At 37.0% G+C, this 23,671-nt stretch overlaps 2 protein-coding genes across 2 annotated transcripts; one reads left to right on the top strand and one right to left on the bottom strand.

The window, feature by feature from the left end:
* Positions 1-920: 920 nt before the first annotated feature.
* LOC149743304 (baculoviral IAP repeat-containing protein 8-like) lies at positions 921-2,762 on the top strand. Its single transcript, XM_089875656.1, has 4 exons — positions 921-1,092; positions 1,193-1,252; positions 1,334-1,576; positions 1,645-2,762. Exons 1-4 carry the CDS (start codon positions 1,040-1,042, stop codon positions 2,423-2,425), a joined length of 1,137 nt encoding a protein of 378 aa, XP_089731782.1. The 5' UTR covers positions 921-1,039; the 3' UTR covers positions 2,426-2,762.
* Positions 2,763-4,542: 1,780 nt separating this feature from the next.
* LOC149743303 (grainyhead-like protein 2 homolog) lies at positions 4,543-16,754 on the bottom strand. The gene is made up of 19 exons (XM_089875503.1): positions 15,654-16,754; positions 13,174-13,402; positions 12,998-13,062; positions 11,645-11,763; positions 11,292-11,413; positions 10,848-10,961; positions 10,382-10,617; positions 9,870-9,952; positions 9,727-9,797; positions 9,356-9,467; positions 8,812-8,960; positions 8,107-8,208; positions 7,648-7,717; positions 7,074-7,277; positions 6,592-6,692; positions 6,223-6,309; positions 5,967-6,080; positions 5,579-5,643; positions 4,543-5,290 (listed from the first exon to the last, which is right to left on the bottom strand). The coding sequence occupies exons 1-19, from the start codon at positions 16,625-16,627 to the stop codon at positions 5,164-5,166; spliced, it is 3,144 nt and encodes a 1,047-aa protein (XP_089731629.1). The 5' UTR covers positions 16,628-16,754; the 3' UTR covers positions 4,543-5,163.
* Between the last annotated feature and the right edge of the window lie 6,917 nt (positions 16,755-23,671).

Below are 23,671 nucleotides of genomic sequence, written 5' to 3'. Positions count from 1 at the left end.
AAATGTGTACACCAATTAAAAAGTAGCTTTTGTTATGGCGGTTAATACAATATTGATCGAGAATCGAGGAGGTTTACTTTTTCATCAATTGTTTGCAGTTGACGTAAATTTCTAAATCAATTCACTATGCGGCAAGTAAACACTAATACCACCACGCGTGAGACACTGAATTCCCCATTTGTGTTTTTTTCTTGGGAATTTATACTGTTGTAACTTTTAACAACTGTTTTTTTTTAGTCGAAACCAGAGTTCTAGTTTCCTTATAAAATAATTTATAAATAGCCGGTGGGGAACAAGTTCCTAAGGGAACTAGAATTTTGCGACATCGGGATTTTCCATTACATTCACCAGTTTACATTCGGCGGTATAATAAGGTAGTATATGTTGTGCGGTATAGTGCAATCATGTTATAATATTGTGCAACGGTTAATGGTTGGGTTATTTGTGTCTTGCGAATTGACGTATTTCGAAACCGGATACGCTGACGCATAAAAACGTCATGTTACGTAACAGTACAATTAACCGTGCACCTTTTTAATAAATATCACAGTAAATGAGTACAATGAAATGCACTTGCATTGCATGCTGAATCGTGTTAAAGAACATATGTGGCAGACTATCATTACAATAAAACACAAATACATATATTTTGTAGGCTATAAATTATGCAATCTAAAACTAATGTTTCTGCGTTTGTAGGCAATAGTATAAACAAATGATTGCGCGACGTTCGAACATTACAGAAATTATTTGAGTGGGTAGCCTATGTCTATAGAACTGTCGCAATATTTAATTTTTTATAAATAAATACAGTACTGAAGTGTTAGTCACCAGACTGTGACGCAAAACCGGGGAGAGTAAAAGGGGGAATCCCCGAAAATTACTTGTTCTGTGTTGGTTTGGTACATATAAATCCAACGTAGTGATCTCGTTTGCAATTCAAAAACACGGTTTAAGAAGTACGAAAACGATATTAGAGCAAAACAGTTTCTGCCAAGCAGAGTTTGTACAATAAACGGCTTTCTAACAACGATTTAGTATGGCAGAAATAGACAGACAAGATATTACTGGGTTAGCTTCTCCATCATTAACGTAAGTATTTTCAAATTTTTACGACTTAAAACTGTGACGTAATCATTGTATATGTTCTGAATATTATGGGATGTTTTTTAATGTGGCTTTTCCTTAACAGACAACACAAGGAAGCCAAGACACAAATTCTACCTGGCAGAAACTGTTGCGCTTCTAATAGGTAAGCTTTATTCTCAATAGAAATTATTGTGTTGGACTAATTTTTAAAACTGAAATTTACTATGTATGTTTATAACTACAGCGTGACGGCGTTTGATTGCAAGCACCCATATACGAAAAATATGGAGAACTTTCGGGAAAGAATTCGAACCTTTATATCTTGGCCAAGAGGTGTTACCAAAGCTACACCGGTTGAAATAGCGAAAGCGGGCTTTTTCTATCTTAAAGAAAGAGACCGAGCCAAATGCTTCTATTGCAATGGTGGGCTACAAAACTGGGAACCCAACGACGAGCCTTGGTTTGAGCATGCGAAATGGTTTCCTAAGTAAGTTGAATTTGCAACCAACATTGAATTGCTATTTTTTATATTATTAATGTATTGTTTTTTCACAGTTGCGATTTTCTTCTTCGCGAAAAAGGAATCGAATTTGTACAGAACGTTGCCGGACGATTTCCGAACTTAAACCGACCTTTACTTAATGACCAAGCCACTCCCAATCCATCCACATCCAACCTACAACTCCCTGCGCCTGCTACCTCAAAGCAGACAGTAGACCCGCAAAATTCAGCATCGCATATAGAAACGCGTCCGACACTCGAAGAAGCAATGGAAAGCGAGTTAGTGCTTGCAGTTTCAGGATTCGGGTTCGAACGTGAACTTGTACAGCTTGTGGTGGAGAGGTTACTACAAGAAACCGGGAATGTTAATTGTACGATTATGGAGCTAGTCACTGCAACACAGCAATTAGAGAAGGAACAAATGGAAGAAAACGCTATGGAAGTTGTGGAGAGTTTTAATGTCAATCAAGAAAAACCTGAAATGGCATGCGCACAAAGTAACCTAAGTACATCGCCGACAGATAGCTTCCCAATGCAGACTCCTGGCAATTTTACCGAACGACAGGTCCCTGGTTCGAAGAAAATGATGTATGTAAAGCAAAAGGAAGTTTCTGTCCCAGAACTCAGCGAACAAAGTCTCGCTCAACAGAGAAGTCAACTACAAAATCTAAAAGATGAAATGAGGTGCAAAATTTGCCTTGATAACCCTATGGATTGCATTCTGCTCGAATGTGGCCATGTTTGTACTTGTTTAGAATGCTCGCAAGGAATTCGAACTTGCCCTATATGCAGGCAAAAAATCACAAAAATAATGAAAATTTATCGAAACTATTAAAATAATTCTTTGTATTTCTTAATTGCACACTGTGAGACCGGTGCTATAAACCATCAATCATTTATTATATTTTAATATTTTATGTTTTTAAAATCTCAGAACGTTTACTTGATTGAATTTTATTTCTTCTTTTACGTTACCGTATTGCTGTTATTTTCTATACATTTAGATAGGTTTTTGTTATTTTGTAGCAAACTGTGCGTTTATTAATTAACAATTCGAAAAAAAATGTTATAGGGTTAAAAAAATATTTACCAACTAGAAAAATAATAAAAAAAAATAAAAAATTGAAATGTAGGAAATAATTCATTCGTTAAATAAAGTATTAAAAAATGCACGGAAGAGTGATTTTGACTTTTTTATACCAGAACAAGTAAACTATATGATCAAAATGAAACATTGAAAATCTTTTCTAAATACATAGGGAACTGCACAGGAGTTAATATTCTGACAGCAATTTGACATATAAACCAAACGCACGTTCAAATAATATGTGATAAAGATGTCCCGTCCTCCCCCGCCCTACTACACTGAAATTCAAGAGAATATATATATATATATATACACGTATAGTTGGGGGGAAGACGGGACACCTTTATCACTCAATATCCAAATATCCTGATCGTGTTTTAAACAATTAATAATGGACCTTAGGAGTCGTAAAGATACGGTTTTATTTTTCTTTAAATGTTCTTTGTTTGCTGCCAAATGAAAAAAAAATAGCATAAAAGGTGTCCCGTCTTCTCCCACCACATTATAGCAAATATAGGCACAAATTCCTGCAGCTAATTAAATGGCAATACTTTCAGTATATGATTTACTGTTATATAACCCCCTAAAACGGCTGACGTCTATGTACCAAATGAAACGTTTACATAATATTAATTTATTGATGGGATATTATTATTGCGAGATATGCAATGTTTGTGCAATGTTATATATTGCGTATATAATAACAATGTGTTGAAAACTAAGTCCATGCGCCAAACACTCTTATTCTATAGTATTTGTTTATTTCAGTTAAATATTTACTATTTCATCACATTTATATGTATTTTATTTACCTTCGCGTGACGGGGAAACGACAGTCCTTATTATATACCACAATACAAATATTGCAAGTTGTTCTTTTTCATGCACTGTTTGGCATTACGAGATACAACTATATGGCGATTTGTGATTGTTTTATTGTTTTTTTTAACGTATTGCTGACAGTTTAGACAACTCTACTGGGTTCCAGCAATTGGTTAAGTTACTTGCTCAAGGACACACACGCCCACAGTGGTAGCAGCGTCGACCTCAAACCTGTATAACCTCCGGGTTGGAGGCAGGCGCGCCAACCACTGTGCGACGGCGACTGACATCTTAATTTATTTTAGGTTTTGTACTTTAAAATAAGATGGTACACCTTTAGCACATAATATCCTGATCGTGTTTTAAACAGTTAATAACGATCCATGGGATTCGGGAGGATGCGGTTTTATAATTCTAAATTTTCTTTGCTTACTACTGAATGGGGCGGAAAAATATAATGAAAAGATGCTCCATTTCTCCCCACCCTAATATATAAGGTAAATAAATGGAAATACATAGCAGTATAAGAGGGTTGCAACTTTGCTTCTTCCATGCTTGGTTGCATAATTAAAAGCAAATTTAGCAAAATTTCCACTACACCTATTATATCATATAATTTGTTACGTCATATATGGTGAAACGGCCAATTCGCACCAGGGTATTTTATTCGGGGTACACACCCGGTGTTATTCACGAGAATATTCCCGACGCTTCCTTTTTTCGCTTTGATACAAAAGAAATCCCTGGTGAAATGTCTGGCCAGAATAAGGGGAATCACCTGGTTCGGCGAGGAATGACGCAATAGTTCTTATGTCTATAGAACATCTGGGCAGGAAAACAAGCGGTTACGGGTGTTTACTTACCCTAAGACCTGAACACGTCACGTTCTACAACCACGGACTGAATGGCGTCTATTAAAAACAATAGTTCAAACAAAAACACGTTTGATTTGTTGATTTGTGATAAGATGCTGTAATGTTCTGTATAGTATTTCAGCATAACATACTGCTTAATCGTTCAGAAAGCTATTATAAATTCACAACTTGTAACTGGTCGTCTGTATTAAGCTTATAATTGCATACGTTAAAGACAACAACACTGGAACGTTATTAGATACAATGCGGATAAAGGCAAGATAGTTAACAAAGATAAGGCACTGCTGCGGTATGGACTTTGCATCGGCGTGTCAAATCGCAGATTGATCAAAATCAGGTGTTTATCATAATGAGGCTGTCAACCGCAATGATGGATACGTTAAATTGCATTTAAGAAGACGTGTGTGCTATTTTGGGAACGACTTGCGAAGGCTGAACACTTAATATGCGGTGGCGGCCATTGAAAAAGTATTGTACAGTGACGTTCAAAAAATAGGTCGCCGATATTGTAGGTAATTACACATTGTGTTAATATGTTTGGCAAGTTGTAGGTGCGTAGATAAAGCGTACGATCAAAGCGATTCATTGATTGCAACGCTCCGTAATCTCGAATGGGCATAATCTCTCGTTTTTTGAGACACAAATGCATAATTATATGTCAGCGAAAGTGCGCACAAAAAATAACTATAGAAACCGACCGCGAGTATTTTCTCCTCTCTCCTTTTTCGGTTGAAAAAAAGCAAACGAGAGCCACTGACGTCATAGCACATGAGTTTTGTCTCTCCTACGTCAGACGACCGACAATGTAATTTTGTGGGTAACGTCATTGTCTATTGTTTCCGTTTCAACGGCTATAATAAAGGTGTCTTCGTTGCTATAATGACGAACGATGTTGTCGTCCACATTAACTAGAATCCTGAAAAATAAACTAAAATAAATTCCGGAAAACGTAAGGTGTTTTCTCCTATTTCTAATAAACACTTTTCCCGAGGTAATGAGCCAATACTGGCCTAAATCTAACTTTCTATAATATGTCAGGGTCTCCCCCACGTACAATATAGTATAATAAAATAAATATTTTTTGGGGGGGGTAAACCGAATGGTAAACCTATAACCAGTTCTTATAACTGAATAATAAAAAATATAATAAAATATTTTTTGGAGGTAAACCGAATGTGAAACCTAAACAGTTATTATAACTTACCCTTTTCGCGACTTCTTTAATACTTTGCTCATTTTTTGAACTGGGATTCCGTATTTTTCCTCCAGCTGTAAAGGTTACAACGATTATAGATTTGTTTACCAGAACCAGTAATAAATCGGAATACGTAACCTATATGTTATTTATGTATTCGAATACAGTAACGAAAATCAGATTAATTAAAACTACGAAGAAAATGAAGTTAGGAGCAAAACGACAACTGTTAAAAATAAAACGACAATTGTTAAAAATAAGGAAAACTACTTAAGAAAAGTGCTTAATAAAATCGTGACTAGTAAACTTACATTACAGTAAAATTATCTTATATCAAAATGTATTTAACTTAAAAAAAAGGAATTTAAATAAAGTGCGTAAGAGAACTGACGCTTACCGCTCGCTTTAGACCCTCTAGTGTTGGATCACACAACATTATTCCATCATATACGTCGTCCGTCTCTCTTCGAACGTACAGCAGAACACGCGTGTCTTCACTACGCTTTAAAACCTGCAGAATCGAAAAAAATATTAAACAAAGGTGTTTTTTAACGAAAACGAAAGTCCTTTGTTTAGGTTGTTGATAAAACCTATTTTTTGATTAATACTTTGTCTAATTTTTTTTCATAATCAACTTTTTTTCGATGAATTACCTTATTTGATGGGAATTCGCCTTCATCCGAACTAAGCATAGACAGCGAACGCTTGGTGGAGCCTCGGAGAGGATCGGAAAAATCCAACTAAAAAAAAATATTAAAATTAAAAAATAATATGAATAAAAAAATTACTCTGTATAGTAGGACGGGGAAAGATGGGACACATTTCATTCTATTTTCTCGTCTCATTTGGTACTAAACAACGAACATTCAAAGAATTATAAAACCGTATTTTTACAACTCCTATATAGACCGTTGTTAGTTGTTTAAAACACGATCAGGTTATTTAGATATTATGTGCTAAAGGTTTCCCATCTCCCCCCACCCTACTATATAAAAATGCTGTGTCATCGAATTATTTCTTACTTGGCTGGTGGTATAATCTGGATCGTTCGAGGTTGACGGGATGTCACTTGATTTGGGGCAAGGTGAGACCGACGATAAGCCGCGCGCGTTGTTTACGTGACCTGCAAAGAATTTGGTTGCTATGACACTCAAATTACGACAGCGGAGGTGATTAAAAACGGGAACATTTAATATTTTGTTAAAAACTTTATGGAAGACTGCTTGCGATTAATGAATGAACAAATCCATTTTAATTCCCAACGAGTATTCTGTTTCATACACTTTGTTTTATAGATCTAATCACTGTGGGACCACTATACTTAGAGCAATTGCCCTACAAAAACGTCGGTGCCCTGCAAAGCGCAATAATTGTACAAAAATAAAAAAAAAACCCATAATTTCTGCTGGGCTACAAGCAAGCGCACTAATCACAATATACCACGTACGAAATTAAACTTAACAGGAAAGAAAAATTAAGAACGTTTATTTGAGAAAATACTCACCAAAAATTTCTGGCACGAAATAAACGGAAGGGGTGATGCCGTCCACCACTGTCTTGAAATATACGACCTCCTGCCTTTTACCCGGTGCCCCTCCTGCTGGCGCGGCGGATGTTGGGGGCGGGGTAATGCTGGGTGACCTTAGGGGTGTTTTGGGGTCCCGATTGTTTACTGCCATCGTTTGGCAATGGGGAAGGGTGCTGTTGACTGGAATACAAATCATTTTAAAAATGAATATTTAAAACTGCGGGGCAAGATGGAATATTGTTAGCACGTAATATCCCATATTTCCTAATTGTGTTTTAAACTATATAGCTGTCTTTTTGAGTCGTGAGGCTACAGTTTTACAATTCTTTGAATTTTATTTGTTCACTACCAAATTATACAATAAAAAAGAATAAATGTACCATCCTAACCTAACCAACTGTAAACGTTATAGCGACGAAATACTGGGTGTTGGATTTAAAGTAAAACGCTCTACCAGCTGAGCTAACCGGGCTCTGTGAAACAGTTGGAAATATTTTCCAGTAAATTTTCTTTGCGAAGGTGTAATTTAATATAAAAGTTAAAATTTTACCTTTAATTCCGGATCGTTGTCTTTTTCTCATCGCCTTTCTTTCTTCGTCTCGTATCTTGCGTTCTGCACCCTGGAAGTTAAATAACAAATTCTAACACAACGTACTATATGTAGTTGAGTAATATAGGTATGACAGGGCAACGACAGTCGTTAACTCGGGTGTTCTGTTTCACACCTCGTGCCTGCTTACCACGTATATATAAGAGGGTGGGGAAGACGGGACACCTTTAGCACATGATATCCGAATATCCTGATTGTGTTTCAAACAATTAACAACGGTAAATGCGATTCGTGAGGATACGGTTTTATAATTCTTTAACTGTTCTTTGTTTACTGTCAAAAAAGACATAAAAAGTGCAAAGATGTCCCATCTTCCCCCACCCCATACTATATGTAGCTTTTGGTGATAATTTTTGTAATTTGTGTAAGTAACTAATAAGTTGGGCAATTATAACGTACCTTATCACAGAATACTTTAAGTTGACACATTCCTCTGTGTGCGGGTGCAGCACCTCGCCTGTTATCCATGTACGTGTCGATTTGTAACAGCAAAGGCAAGCCCTGTAGAAAAGCGTCATTAAAACACAATTTCAAAATAAACGCGCTGAAATTGTAAGTGGCATTGTAACTCGATACGGAGCGGTACTTCTACGAGAAAATTATTCTTTTTGTTGTATTTGAACGCAAACCCAGTCGGCCATAGCAATAATTTGATTCTCGGTTCGCTTGACATTTTTGATTAGACGGTGAAGGTCCAGCGTTATCGCCGACAAGTGTTTTTAGTAAACATCGCGGTACAGCAGTTGGACCGGCACCCAAAATATACAGCCTTTTGGCATTCAAATGCTGATGATCCGTCCTATATTAATAGCTTACGCAACACTGTATATAGACTAAAAGCATAGGTCATCTAAAAATGAACATGTTGCGTAATTCATATTTCAAACCCTTTTTGCAAAACATAATGTTTTATTTATCGCTTTGAATACTGTACTGATGATCAGATTATTTAAAACAGAAAAGAAAGTTGGATTAGCAATAAAACAACAGTCGTTAAAACATGCCAGAACTAAAAGCTACTGGAGTAAACGTGTTAAACTAAAAATAAGAGAGATAAGATTTACCAAGCAAGTTTATACTGTATTAATGTCTGTCAAAAAATACCTTAATTCCTTTTTGAGCGCTGAAATCTGTACTGAGGCAGTTGCAGCTAACGAATATCTTGGCAACGTCATTCACGTCCCAATTAAAGCTGATTGCATTATGTGCGAATTCATCGATGTCGCTGATCATGCAGCTTTCTTTGTAATCAGCTGTTAAGTGTTCAAAATGTTATAAATGATTGCAAAATATTACATCTTATAACGCAGTATATCAGCAATGGAAACTGTTCTGAGTATAGTACTGTGGGGTAGGTTGGGACAACTTTGGTATATACAGTATTATCCAAATATCCTGATCGTGTTTTAAGCAATTAACAACGGTCTGTGGGAGTCGTGAAAATTCGGTTTCATAATTCTTTGAATGTTCTTTATTTACTACCTAATGGTACGAGAAAATAGAGTGAAAAGGTGTCCCATCTTCCTCTACCCTACTATATATGGAAAACGGAAGGTTCCTTAAATTTTAATTCTTTGCGCTTAATCAACCATTATCGCATTCGTAGAAACTACGTTAGTTTTGGATTTCCTGAAATAATTAAACTTACCAATATCAATAATTCTTTGTTTAGCAGTATGTTGTCTTGCGTGCCAATATTTCCAATGTCGCAGTTGTTCGTCTTCTGGTTTCCCGTCTCCAAACACGATTTGTACTACGCTCTGCGATTTAAAAATGTGTTGGTCAGTTTACTAATTTAACAGTAAACAGCGAACCACTTTAAAATAACATTTATACTGTTATTATTTTTATATGTTATTGTGTTTTGCTCTTTCTTAAATTACGCAATTTTATATTTTGCACGAGTCGTTGTGAAAAAGAGTAAATCGCATGGGTTTTAAATGATATTCTGTTTCCCATAGTCGGTGTGATTGCTAAGACACTTAATGCGAATAAGAGATTGAACGTTATAATACTCACAGTTACTCGAGTGTTCTTATATCTCCACGGCCGGCCCGCGCATTCTCTCAGAGAAATGCAGTAAAACTGACCTATGACATATACAAGAATATAAAAATAATGCAACCAATTTTTGCCAAACATATAATTTTGTTTATTTTTACCTTTATTAATGTATGACATTGTCGGTTCGCCATCTTTTTGCTTCAGCGACTTCGGCGCTTCCATAGCATATTCAAAGTATTCCCTGGAATACAAAACATCTGTCAATCAAATTGGTACAGGAATGCTTTATATACATTGCATTGACACACTAACACATTAGTGAATATATATCTTAAATGCATCCGCCGTCACATCAATAGAAATCAATTGCTTGTATGCATGCTTCAATCTAGTGGTCATCAGTTTTAATTTCCAAATTCTTAAGCCTTATATACGGAAAAAACACGGTCGCCCAAAGACATAAAGTGGCCACGACTGTATATTTAAATGTCTGACCCAAAGTTTAGCACAAAAGTTTGGCCTAAATTTAGCACAAAAGTCTGGCCTAAAGTCACCACAAAAGTCTAGTCCAAAGTTTAGCACAAATAAAGTCTGGTCTAAATTTAGCCCAAAAGTATGGCTTAAAAGTTTAGCACAGAAGTCCGGTCTAAAGGTTAGCAAAAATCTTTACCCAGTGTAATCTGAAGGCAGAATCTCAAGTGCAGGACTAAATATATTTGGTAGCGGAATCAAACTTGATGATGGGGAATTAAACGGTTGGTTCCCGGTTGGGGTTGTTGTTAATAGGGTGCTGTTGTTGTTGTTGTTGTTGTTGTTTTTGTTGTACAGTTTTGGCGAGTTTCCAGAAGTGTAGCGCGTAGTTCTAGACTGTTGGTTGATGTATTTGTTCGTGTAATCGGTGTAGATCTATATGATAAAAAATGTTTCCTGTTTTACGAACCTGTTTATATTAATATTAGTAAAGAAATTACAAAAAAAATATCCCGACATTTTTGGCTATTTGAACTACCACACTGCAGTATAGGCCAATTCTGGCCTATATATCAAGTCCCCCATTGCATGCCCACGGTGCAGAATGTCACCAACGTAAAACAAAATACAAAAATGAAGAAACAAGTCAATGCAAAGTTGTATACCTGGGACATTTGTGGAGGTGAATCTTTGGCTTCCGAATACGCACTGTCTGGTGTTAGTTGCCTTATATCCTCTTGTACACGACCAATATTAAGGTACTCGCCCAAACCGTTAACCTGAACATTTGGATACAAGGTTGTTATAATCACCAAGAACACGAAATATTTTGCCCCGAATATTCAATAGGCAAATGGTTCGAAGCTCGGCCCTGCTACAACTCTGGGTATATGTGCGTGTCGTTGGGCAAGAGGCTTAACGTCAAGTTAAATGCGTGGCAACTCGTAACCGGCCACAAGTTGTATGTGTGTAATATAATGGCTGTCGTTGTTGCGCCACGCCAAGATAAATAAGCCACATTCATTCATTACATTAGATTAAGCTATAGTTAGTGATCTGATTATTGTGTGCATCCAGTGTTATAGGTACATTGATAGAAAGCAACTGACCTCGCAAAGAGCCGACAGTTCTGGTCGAACCGTGCTCAGGGTGATTACGTCAGGATGTGAAAAGTTGTTCAGGTCACGTGGTGAAATCACCTCTTCGGTTGAGTGGTCACGAACTGTAATTTCTATGGAGTAAAATTAAGTTACATATAAAGGCACTTAACATAACATATTTTTATTTGTCCCTTTGAAGATGTTAACGAATATTAGTTTGTTATCAAAAAAGCAAAAGAGTATGGAACTCGCAGCAAAACGACAATCATTAAAAACATATTTACTGGGATAGGAGAAGATGGGACACCTTTAGCACATAATATCCACTAACAAAGGGAAAGAGAAACTAATTTTCTAAATACCTAGACTGTTGTCCCCGTGAACTGCAGTAGAAGCTGCCGAAATGACTGGGGTCATTGCCGAAACGTCTTCAGAAGTTAGCCCAGTAGACGATATGTTGCCTTCTTGCGACGAAACACACCTGTGATAACAGTATATGGTTACGTCAGTTCAGAGTCAAATTACACGTATTAGGAAACAGAAGCTATGCATTGGATAGCATATGTAGTTTTCTATTACATTATACGTTTGTATGTGAAGTACCAGGGTTTTGAAATCAAGGTTATACAGCGTAAAATAAACATTGATATTATCTATAGGTGCCTTAATGCAACACTTGGCAAGAAAAGTAATGTACAGTTCTATGGCAAGAACCAACTTTTAGTGATAATTTGACATTTTGCCTATGCATCATTTCAGCTTTTAAAAGTTGGTACAATTAAATATTTGCAAGCTGTCTGCGTGTTGAACCTAATTACGCAATGTTACGCGTTGAACATGTCCTGACACTCAACCACGTCCATCCATCAATGTATATGTTGTTTTAGACGAAGTAGTATTAGAATGTTTCGCGGTGTTACGTGGTTCAATCTAGGGCGAAGATAAGATCTAAAAAGTTGTTCTTACGAAATCGAAGGACACTTCTACAGCATTGCAGTACAATCACGGTTGTATAAACATTAACTTCGAATAAGTAAAGATCGAACGGCAAAACAAACTTTGTTTCTGGCACGAATCACGTTTAATATAACTGTCAATAAACGATTGCGAGATGGCAGAAGATTTCAGTTTCTTAAACTTGGTCGATGCAAAATGTGGCTGCAACCTATTGAGCCTTTATCTCAGGACAAACAGGCACAAATTAAAAAGTCTTACTAATCTTTAAGATAACGGAGCAAGTTTAAGTTTATTGGGTTCGGTACCAAGTTCTGCTGTACACCGCTAGTCTTCGAACACAATTTCAACCATCAATAAACACTAGATCGCTGATTGATTACAGATGCACTGTTTCTTCATACAGTCGGCTTAATCTCTGCTACCACAAAATACCTCTTCCGCAACAAGCGAATTATGTCTTCCAACCACAAACGTATCGTGTTCGCACGCACATGGTACGGTAGACAAACGCAATTAAACTTCTCATTTGATACTGCACATATATATACGCGTAAGTGCTAAAGAAGAAAGTCATTTCATGCTTGATCAAAATAATTTCCAAGAAAAATTACACTACATGGAAGGTGCCATTAAAAATTACTCAGCAATGCTTAATATACCGAGAAACTTGTATTTTTCAACGAAGTTTATAATAGGTCATTTTCATATTAAAGAAATGGATTAGAACAGATTATGGAGCAAAAGGACAAACTATGTACCTTGTTTGTTTATCCCTGTTGCCGGTGTTCGGTTGATAAGTCAAAATTCGTTTTTCTCGTGGAACCTGCGTCGAAATTGTCAAAAATATTAACTTAAGCTTTAGAAGAAAAATTGACAAAAAAATCAAATATTTTTTAAAAATATTTGTTTACGTTTTTAAACAAATTTGTTTTACCTTGTAATAGTCGTACAGGATCCCTAACGCAGCGGCTGAATCCTCGTCTCCGTGTATTGACATCATTGCAGTCGTTGCTGCCGTGAGAGGGTTCTCAAGGTAGGATCTCCACGCTTCGTCCTCAGAAGTATAACGGGGGTTGCCGCTTGGACTGTCTCTTTGTACATCCCGAGTTCCCGGCACGCCGCCATGGTGGGGTAGGACAGTAAGGATACTGACGTCGCTTGACCTGGAATATTACATTAAATGTGATTATCTCTTTGAATATACAGTAACGAAGATCAGATTTGTGAAAACAGCGACAATAAAGAAACTAGAAGTAAAAAGATACTTTTGAATAAACCCAAATCATAAGTGAAGGACTGAATGAATTTTTTTGAATTACTTTATTTTAAAAAGTTTAAATATAACGCATAGCAAATATACCGCAACCTTTACGAAAGTGTTAATTAAAAGGTGAAGTGCAGGATCTTAAAATTCTCTAAATATTTTATATGAAGAAGAAAACTATTTTAAAATTGGGTGCGGATAAAATTGTTAAAACAGTAAGGATAATCCGGATTCGAGTCTGTTTTGGTAACAAACTTGAGATATTTATTAAATATTATTCGTTCCTAATGTTGGGCGTTTAATTTTTTGTAGTAAAACCACATCTGCATATGATTTAAGGCGTAACAATCTTCAAAAGTCTGTGGAGAGCTGCTTTTATATTTCGGTCGCTTTCCTTCAGCAGAAAAATACACGAGGTTCACCTTAATGAAAGATTTAAACCGGTGTGTTTATGTTTTGAAGGTCGATACGAATCATGATCTGCGTCTTTTGTGGGATTCTTTCGTGAATTCGATTCACCACGAACTACCAAGAACAAGCAGGTCTATAGGTTACGCAAGTATACACTTATATAACCCTTTTCCCACCGACGCTTGTTATATATCGTATTAACTTTCGGTAAAGTTAAATCATGGAATGTTAATGACTATACTTGCTGATTTTATGTTTTAAAACGGCGTGTCTGAAATGTTTAAGTAAACTTTAGAAATTGTGTATTGTACATTTTCATTTGCAAAGGCGGATCTGTCCAGACAGAAAAATTGCGTTGTGTATTTGTCAAACACTTCGTCAAAACCTGAGTGTGCCTTATAACATTGATTTAGCGCAGGTTTAAAGTGAAGGGAAGGCCAAAGTTCTGACAAGCATTTACAGCAAAGGTTACGACCCAATTAAATTACCGGATTAGTAAATTTTCAGTTAAACCTAACACTTCTGTGAATCTGTACGACAGCAGCAGGGAACTGTAGTGAATGCATATATAGTGACGATTATAGATTTGTTCGGGTGAAAAACGACAAAACGTCGACGCCCCAACTCACATTTTGAGTCACAATTATCGAATTAGCTCGCATTTACCGGGATTTACGACACCCAGCACCGTAGTTTCGCACGGTACTGTTTGTTTTCTGAAACATTTGCTGAAACGAAATGCGTCCAATTACGAAGCATACACGTAGTAACAGTAAACGTAAGGCTTTTTTAAAGCTGTTAACATGGAATGAAAATTTGCAGGGTCGCCTGCATGTCTAGGCAAAGCAATGTATCGTATATACACCTTTTGCAAGCCTTTAATATAAACGTTCGAAACCGCCGTCACTGCTGATAGTTATCTAGTGGGTGAGTCATATACCCCGTCGCTAACTGACACCAGCGTAAGTAAACAGACTTTGTGGTCACGCAGCAACGGGAGAACTTGTTCAAATTGCCCAATAACGGTCACCTTGTATGCCAAAGAAAAGGCATGTAGGCTATACGCGAAACAATTTTGCAAATATGATTAAACACTTGTAGCTTTTAAATGTAATGTTTAAATCACAGCTATTGAAACTGTCTGGTGGTTTCTAAAGTACATCTTTCGTGGCTAAGCAGAATTGTCACATATATAACCGCGTTATCCAAGGCTGCACGCGAATAGTTTGCTAAATTTTCAGTTCGAGTGAAATATGATATTTGTGCGTGTGCCGAGCGATGTTATTTTGACGTTGCTTCCTCTAACTGGACTCTTAATTGGCGACAATTTTTATGGCAACGTAGAGTTAGCTGAGTAATTACGCGATATGCAACCACTGACGTCCAAGAGCTAAAACCACACTCAACCATTATTGATTACTGTAATTAAACTCAGTTTCCAATCTAACCGTCCGGGAGTTGTTTTAGTCGCTTTTACAAATGAATATATTCATATACGTTACAGCTAAAACGCGTGCAAAACATTGTTCGCTCTGAGACTTTATTGGGAAAGAGCAACTTGCGTTGGAGACATGTTTGAGATTATCTGGCTGTCGCAATAAACTGTGGCACATAAGATATGAATTTGTAAACACGCACGAAACTGAATACACATCGTAAGTCTGGTTACGAGTTAAGACGCCTGAATACAGTTAACAACTCTGAAAAATCTTTCGATGAAACTGTCTTTAAAAACGTACCTTGGGGTTGAAAATTGACAGGACTTTAGATTTGTTTGTGGTGGAACAAAAGGAACGAAGTCACAAGACGTGCCTTGATGTGATAAGTTTGGTGTTGTCGTTAACTTATTGTAACTCGATTGAACCGAACCGTTTAAACGAGTTTTGTGTTTTCTATCCTGTCCTGGGCTACTTTGAATAGTAAGCATGGATGGGTCCATGAAACCGAAGTCTTCAGCTCTGTTACGGAGGTCAACGGCATTTAAACTGCTGCTAAAACTGCGATTCTGTGTATTTGTGCTCTGTGTCGAGTTTTGCTGGAAGCTTTCTTGTCCGAAAATCACGCTGTCCGAGTGCTGTCTCCGCACCAATTCCGGTTTCAAGGTGTCTTGCCCGGAAAAAAAGTTTTGAGTATTCGGGAACTTTTCAAACAGTGGCTCGTGAACGATGCTAGCTGTCGTGTTGTTGTTGCATAGCTGGGGACTTGGTACGTCGAAAGTTGACACGACGTTTGAGAAACAGCACGACGAAGAACTAGATTGCATAGGAACGTGCTGCTGCTGCTGCAGAGGCGAACTCTCAAAGTTTCTAATGTAATTCTCTTGCGGTACGGTCAGGCAATTTGCGCTGTTCGGTCTTTGCAGGGTACCACTTGAGTTATACCCTGAGATTGGCATTCCCGAAAGCCCTTGTTTTGCGGTCGAGCAAGTTGCCACTGATCGCCTTCTTGGGTTAGAGTTATGCAAAGCGTAGAGATCTGGTTCTTGTTTAACCCTACATGCGTCGAATGCGTCCAAGTCCATTTCATCTAATGTGAGATTAGGATGAGAGAAATCAGCAGGATCGAATGAAAACTCGCTCGGGCTGTTAGTTATACTTGGTGTTCCACTGCTGCTGTAGCCTGCGTCGCTACAAGACGTTAACCGGGGCGGGCTACTCTCGATACGATTTGCTTGTGATGCAATAGAAAATTGTAATTCGGCAGAATAAGACATCTCAAATTCCGCTGCAGGCTGAAGTAACAGCAAAAAACATTGATAATACTGCAGTTGGTAAGTACGTATATCTCTTAATTAAAACTCTGCCAGGCATAACATTGTGTTACTGAATACTAAACGTTGCGAATACCAGCACAACATTGTATAAATGATGTTTTAACTTTTGACATTTTTCTGATCAAGTTATGTTAACTAGCACAGTATATGAACTTGAGCGTAAAACATATTTCGCCTTTTCGCTACATTCAACCTTGCTCTTGTAACGCTGTTCTCATGATCGTTGCAAATACAAGTGGGTTTGATATCTCTGCGCAGTCGTCGCATATATAAGCCAAACACGCATTTTTTCGCAGACGCTGCTCTCCAGAAGTACTCAAACGGTCAGTTGATATAACACTCTCCATTTCTCACAGCGTAAACGCTTTTGCTTTCACCGAGCGCGTCTATTTCAGCTGCGGGCCCGCGGGCTATTTGACCAGAATAGCCGTGAAAATTGGTTGGTACCGTACGTCAGTTACTTACATTGGGCAGAGTTTAATTATACACAGTTCTTATCTAATTTTCGAAATATAACTTCAACAGTCGAGTTCTGATAGATTCCCCTTTCCCCAAACATTAATTTGAACGTTATATAGCTTTGTTTTATAAAATAAGGGGTAACAGGAAAATAGAACGTGAGACAAATAATATCATGCGATCGCAGAATTTTACAGCAATTTCAGGTAAAACCGACGCACGCGCCTACGTCACAGGACGTCACAGAATGACGTTCATCCAGCCGCAAACTTCAGCGGATTCATTTCTGGATATAAAATTCTATTTTTCGCACTTTTATTTCTATTTATGTGATTGTTATTACTAGTTTGTCTAAAACTGCTTTTTAAAAGCCTATTTTGTTCTAAATCGGTCGATCGGTGTCAAAATTATTCCCGCTTCAAAGAAAGGATGCCAACGTTGGGCGGACGCGTTGCACGATGGGAGTTTCCGAAACATGGGGTGAAATTATTATTAGACTTGTATAAAAATAATCATGAGTTCCCCTTTAAAATATTTGCACAACATGGGGTCCGCGTTGATGGTAGGCATATATATATATGCAGTTATGCGGTTAGAAATTTTGCCGGAACTTAACATGCAAAAGTGGGCAGTGTTGAATGTTTGGTATTAGATGTATTATGATCTAGTATAGGCAATGCATCTATATAATTGAAATATTTAAAGAGTCCTAATGGAACATCATTAAATTATTATGGAAATCAATAAAACAAAGTATAAAGGGATTTACAGATTTTTTCATAATAACACACTGTGGCATTTAACGTCGCTTCGAAAGTGAACTTGAACGCATTGTTTACTTGTAGCATAAACAACCATGTAGGTATGTGGCTATCGAAGAAAGGTTGTAACTCTGAATTCTGCGCTGAAGTACAGCGTTTTGATCGTATAACAAATATCTTTGTGTGTAAAACTACGGCGTCTGTGCCACTCGAAGAAAATTAACTTCAAAGGTTGATTAGTTTTGATGCAAGGTCGACAACCGGTGATTTAATATAAGAAGTTGGAAACGCAGCAAGTTTACACTTTAAAGTTTTCAACATTGAAGACTTTTGCGGCTTATTTCTGGCTCCGATTAAAACACGAGATGAAAATTTGCGGTGATCATTACTTGAATTACGCGGCCTTTCAAACGCGGGTGTGAAAAAAAACGTATCGGGTTAGTATATTCCGCACAATATTCATTGTAGTTCGATTAGCTAGTGTTGTATGGATATCATAACGAGGTAATGAGATTTTAAAAACAGTATCGCCTATCCCTAACTGGCGCACCAGAATGCCACGTATTAGCTAAGATTTCACGGTACAGTGATATATAATGGTTTGTTTACATTCTGCGTTTTGATGCGACTGCATACATATTTGCAATAACGGCTACGAGATTTTAATCCTTCAATTAGATGCAAAACATAAAAGAGCTATAACTAAAGGATAAAGATAATCGCGTGGAATGAAACGAAGTATATAAGGCTCATTTCTAAACAGGAACAAATACAGCACGTTCCACTAAAACAATAAGGGTAAACAGCAGTGACATTGATTGTTTCGGTCTTGAACAATTACGGTGTACGGCGCGCACGGGCGTGGAGGCAGACACGTAGTTATGACGGGTGTGGTTACATTCTAAGGTGAAATACAACCGAAGGTCGCGAGATCTTGAACGGGAAAAATACTAAATACGCACAAGAACTTGGATGTATGCGTACGCCTGTGGCGGAGCATGCGTAGACGCGCAGCAGTTTAGAAAAGATGATTCGAAATTTTGGTTTTTCTAGGGAATATACGAAACAGCTAAAATGTTATGACGCGTGTTGGGTTATTGTTGATGTGCTTTGAACAAAGATGACGTAAATGAAAACCCCTGTTGATTGACAAAGATAAGCATAAATCTTATTTTCGTAAATATCCTTTGCTTTATTGTATACTTCGTCTGTTTCTCACAAACTTAAAATACGTAACACATGTTCAAAGTTGAGTCACTGCTTAAATTAAACTTGCCATTGCGTCGTTTTACTCACCGAACAGCGTGAATGAGGTTCTAATCTAACTTGGGTGTCGGTTTTGATATTTTTTTGACTAGAAATGTAAGCGCCGTGGGCTTGAACCACATAGCGCGCAATAACCAAACTTTCTAAGGAGAATTGCGTCTCATCTAAGAATTATATAGTAATATTTAGACGTAGCATAACCTACGCCACCAACACCGAAACCACGTTATAATCCGGCATCTTTTTAACACGGGAACGCCCACTCCTAAAGGTTTTTAGCGCAAAATATTTAAATTTTTTGGTGTTGCTTATCTGTGTACAAAATTCCACATGACATGAACCAAACGTCTCATAACTCGCGCTATTCAGTAACCACAATATACGAAGGTTACCAGTAAAGCAGATAACGGATCTAACATATTTTAAGTTTACCAAATACATTATACGCAATAGCATAAAACAAGATGCATCTTGTGTATAATGGTCTAAAATCAGATGGAATATTTGTGCAAAACGATGCGTTAAACGCAAATCGTATTTTGTTTTATGATACCGACTATTTTTGCCTTGATGTGTGTTTAGAGATAAAAAAAGACGAAGTCAAAAGTGATGTTATAAGTCTGAATGGTATTATATTTAAGCTACATTTAAGCTCGTAAAACCTGTAATCTAATAATGGATAATTTTAGCATCAGAAACATTCAGAATATTCAACCAATGCGTGCAGATTAATTACACTTTCGTTATCAAAATATACGACGTTATACTTAAATATATTTATTGGGAGATTCACATCACGAGTGCGTCCGAATAAACCAATACCAACAAAACCGAGAGTAAACACTTCTCTCGAAACAGCATTAATGACCCAAAGCAGCGACATCGCCATGAGCTGTTGTCAAAATCTGACCTTTCTATTCCGGTTAATTCCGGTTTGGTCGAGCCAAACTTGAACTGGATAATCGTCGATGACTCAGACTCAGTGGAACGGTGGTAGCACTTCCGAAAAAAGTATTCCGTTTTTCGTTGAATTTCCACGAAAGAGAAATACCGATTGATCTTGGAATCAACTTTGCGGGTATTTTAACAATAGCGATGAAGCAACGAGAATGGGACTATGTTTTGTATCTAACTCAAGTGCAGTCCGTGGATTAGAACATTGCTTAATATAGAAGTATTCAATTAAGCTTTAAGTATATACATGTCGCCGCAAGAAAACGGAAATAGTTTGTTAGAAATAATCGTGATGTATATTTTAATAGCAATAACACATCGTCGTTAAATTAGACATTTTAGAATTAAGAAATAGAACAAAATGTTGTACGTAGGATCCGATTCGTGAAATGAATTTAACGATCCATCACTCCAATTGAGTGCTGTCTGCCATAATTGAGCAATTTCTCGAACCCCAAACGTTAGATTGTTTGTACAATTTACAAACTCTGCCTTTTGGCAACCATATTGAATAAATACTTTGTGAATATTTACATTTAATCTATACCACGCTTTTACGCAAGATCGGATCTTATTGTTTAAACAATGTTTAGGTCTTTGCTTCATCTTTTTTACAAACAACTGATTACATGTTAGTTTGGGGTATAATCGGTATATATAGGATAAGACGTTTGCATTTGCTTTTATCATTTGGTTTTAAACAAAGAATATTTACATAAATGTATATAAACGTATTCTTTCAACCCTAAAATGGCGTGGTAATTGTTAAAAAAAACATTCGGAAATACGGGATATTATATGCTAAATGTATCCCATTTATTAAACCCCATACATTTTTGTAAATACTTTTTGTTTCTGTAAATATTTTATATTTAAACCCTACACAGATTTCAAGGTAATAAAATTGCATGCAATTAAGAGTTGCTTCTGTGGTAACATTAATACAAGATCAGATCATACACAAACGCACTGCTGAAGCTTTTGCTTGTCTTTTCTAAGAACAGTCCAGAACAGATATCAAGAAAGATATTAAGATTTTATGCAAGATATTACGACATGAAAGCGTTGCTGCTGCTGTAACATAACACCGACTAGGGATTACTGGATGATTCACGTGTGGTGCAAGCCACGGGTACGACAACGCTGCATTGGCTGTTAGCTTAAATGGTAAAACGCCGTTGGTCGTTACGAAGCGGCCATTACCGGTTAACCTTTACGAGCGAATAAAAACTCAGCTAAGGCGTAGAATTGCGTAAGAATGCAGCTACTTAGTTCCGACACAGGTTTCAAGTTCATATAAAAATAAACACACTTTTTGTGGGAATTATTTATATTGGCACTTTATTGAATAATTGCATTTTGTCCGTATCAGGATAAGTGGTACATACATTTAGTAAAAAATCTATGTATAGTAAATTAAAAAGACATCTAAAAATACGAAACAGGGTTGTGTTAAAATGTTTAAATTTATACACATCAGGCACCTCGTATATTGTTACCAATCATGGATTACTGTGCGGTATTTATCAATAAAAATAATTTCTCACGAAGGATACATGCCGTGTCTGTTTATCCTTATATAATACCGGGGGATATGGCCTTGAATTCAAACCGCTAGAGTTTTTAAGGGTAATCGCAAGGGTCAGCTAAGCCTATGTGCAATGGCCTAGCCTCACCTTGGACCCACTGCCTGCCTGATCGCAGTGAAGGCCCTCGTCAAGCAGTAAAGGCCCTCGTAATGCGAGACATCATGTGGTTAAAAAATCAGCTGACCTACGCCCTCCTGCGACATCGAATCTTATCAAAAAGTATTCGCTAACTTTCGCAAGAGAGGTCATATTTTACGTCATCCAAAAATTTAGAACGACCTTAATTTACTCACCGGTCGTCGGCGCATGATGTCGGCCTTTCGAAAATGTCACTGAATAACCGCACCTCAGAAACGGGCGGCGCATCTGCGTTTTGTATGTACCACTCAACCTAATCTAAACTGATCATCGCAGTGCAACACGATTTCCCATAAATAGTAAAAGCGCCAGCGGGGTTCGATGCCAGCACGTCTCCAACAACGGCAATGGAAATTTACCAACAAAAGTATTGAAATTTTGAGGTTACAGCTGACTTTTCCAGCTCTAATTGCAAAACCGACAGCTGCGCATTGGCGTCGAGATACAATATTTGCCGAGATACAGAAAGTTGCGCGCAGTCTATAAAAACGGGATTTCCGGATTAAGACGGAGCTATACTGTCTGGGTTGCGGGGTCGTGAACCATTTAACAAAAGTTCGAAATGTAAAAGTGATACCCACAGATCGTTTATTTGTACCGTTTAAAAAAAGTTGCAAAGGTAAAATCTACAGATCATCTGAAACAGACTTTTTAGTTTTTTTAAATCCAATAGATAAGATTTAGAATCACACCCATTATACATGATGGATCATTTATTCAGGCAAGCCTTAATTCTTAAAATAGTAGCACTACAAAAACAGTAAGATATAATCAAATTTACTACTCAAAGACTGAGTCAAATTTACTACTACCTTCTGCCGATCTTATAAAATAATTCGGTACAGTTGTATGCGGGATCCGTAAAATCAGATAGCAGCCTAGATTTCGTGCAAATTTGCTGCTGCCTTTTCGGCGATACTACAGAATAATTCGATACAATTGAATGTGAAACCGATAAAATCAGGCATATACCTTTCGTGAACGACCCGATTTCAAAAGAAACCATTACATACGGGCAAAGGTTACGACGGTACAAAAAAATAGACAGTGATATGAAACGATAAACTAGAATGTTATATCGGTGGTTCGATCATTACGTGTAGATGAATTCAAAGACGAATTTGTCACACTATATCCAAATGTATTTGAAGCTAGCTTTAAATATGCCTCGGGCCCGGTCAGCACATGTATTGTATGGTATATTGTTTACAAGGTGTATATTAGGTGATCATGCGATCACACCTATATATTATCCAGTACTGTGGTCAATGAAGATTTTCTATATAAAGTAGGGTGGGGGGCAGATAGAACAAATTTTCATTCTTTCACCCCATACTACTATATACAGTATATAGGGTGGGGGAATATGGGACTTATTTTCTTCCAATTAAATGTAAATATGTTTTTAACTGAAATCATGTTTTGATAACTGTTGTTTCGTCGCTGTATTCTGTCTGTTCGTTTAAAATATTTATAAATGTTCGCTACTGAAATCAAAGAGACAAATAGTACTATGGGGGAAGATGGGACACCTTTAGCACATAATATCCAAATATTCTGGTCGTGTTTTAAACATTTGAAAACAATCTTTGGGAGTCGTAAAGGTTTGGTTTTATAATTCTTTGAAAGTTTTAATTTTAATTTTAAATGAGACGAGAATCTAGAATAAAAAGGTGTCCCATTTTACACTCTACTATATATTGCAATTATTATTATAATAGAATGCTTTAATGTTGTGAAATTTAAATGAAATAATATATGGAAAGAGAAGTCATCCAAAGTCACTGAATGACGCGTTTTATTTTCTGATTTATAAC

The sequence above is a fragment of the Ciona robusta genome, chromosome 1, assembly GCF_009617815.1.
Source record: "Ciona robusta chromosome 1, ASM961781v2".
Lineage (NCBI taxonomy): Eukaryota > Metazoa > Chordata > Ascidiacea > Phlebobranchia > Cionidae > Ciona > Ciona robusta.
This window is presented reverse-complemented; position numbering and strand designations above follow the sequence as displayed.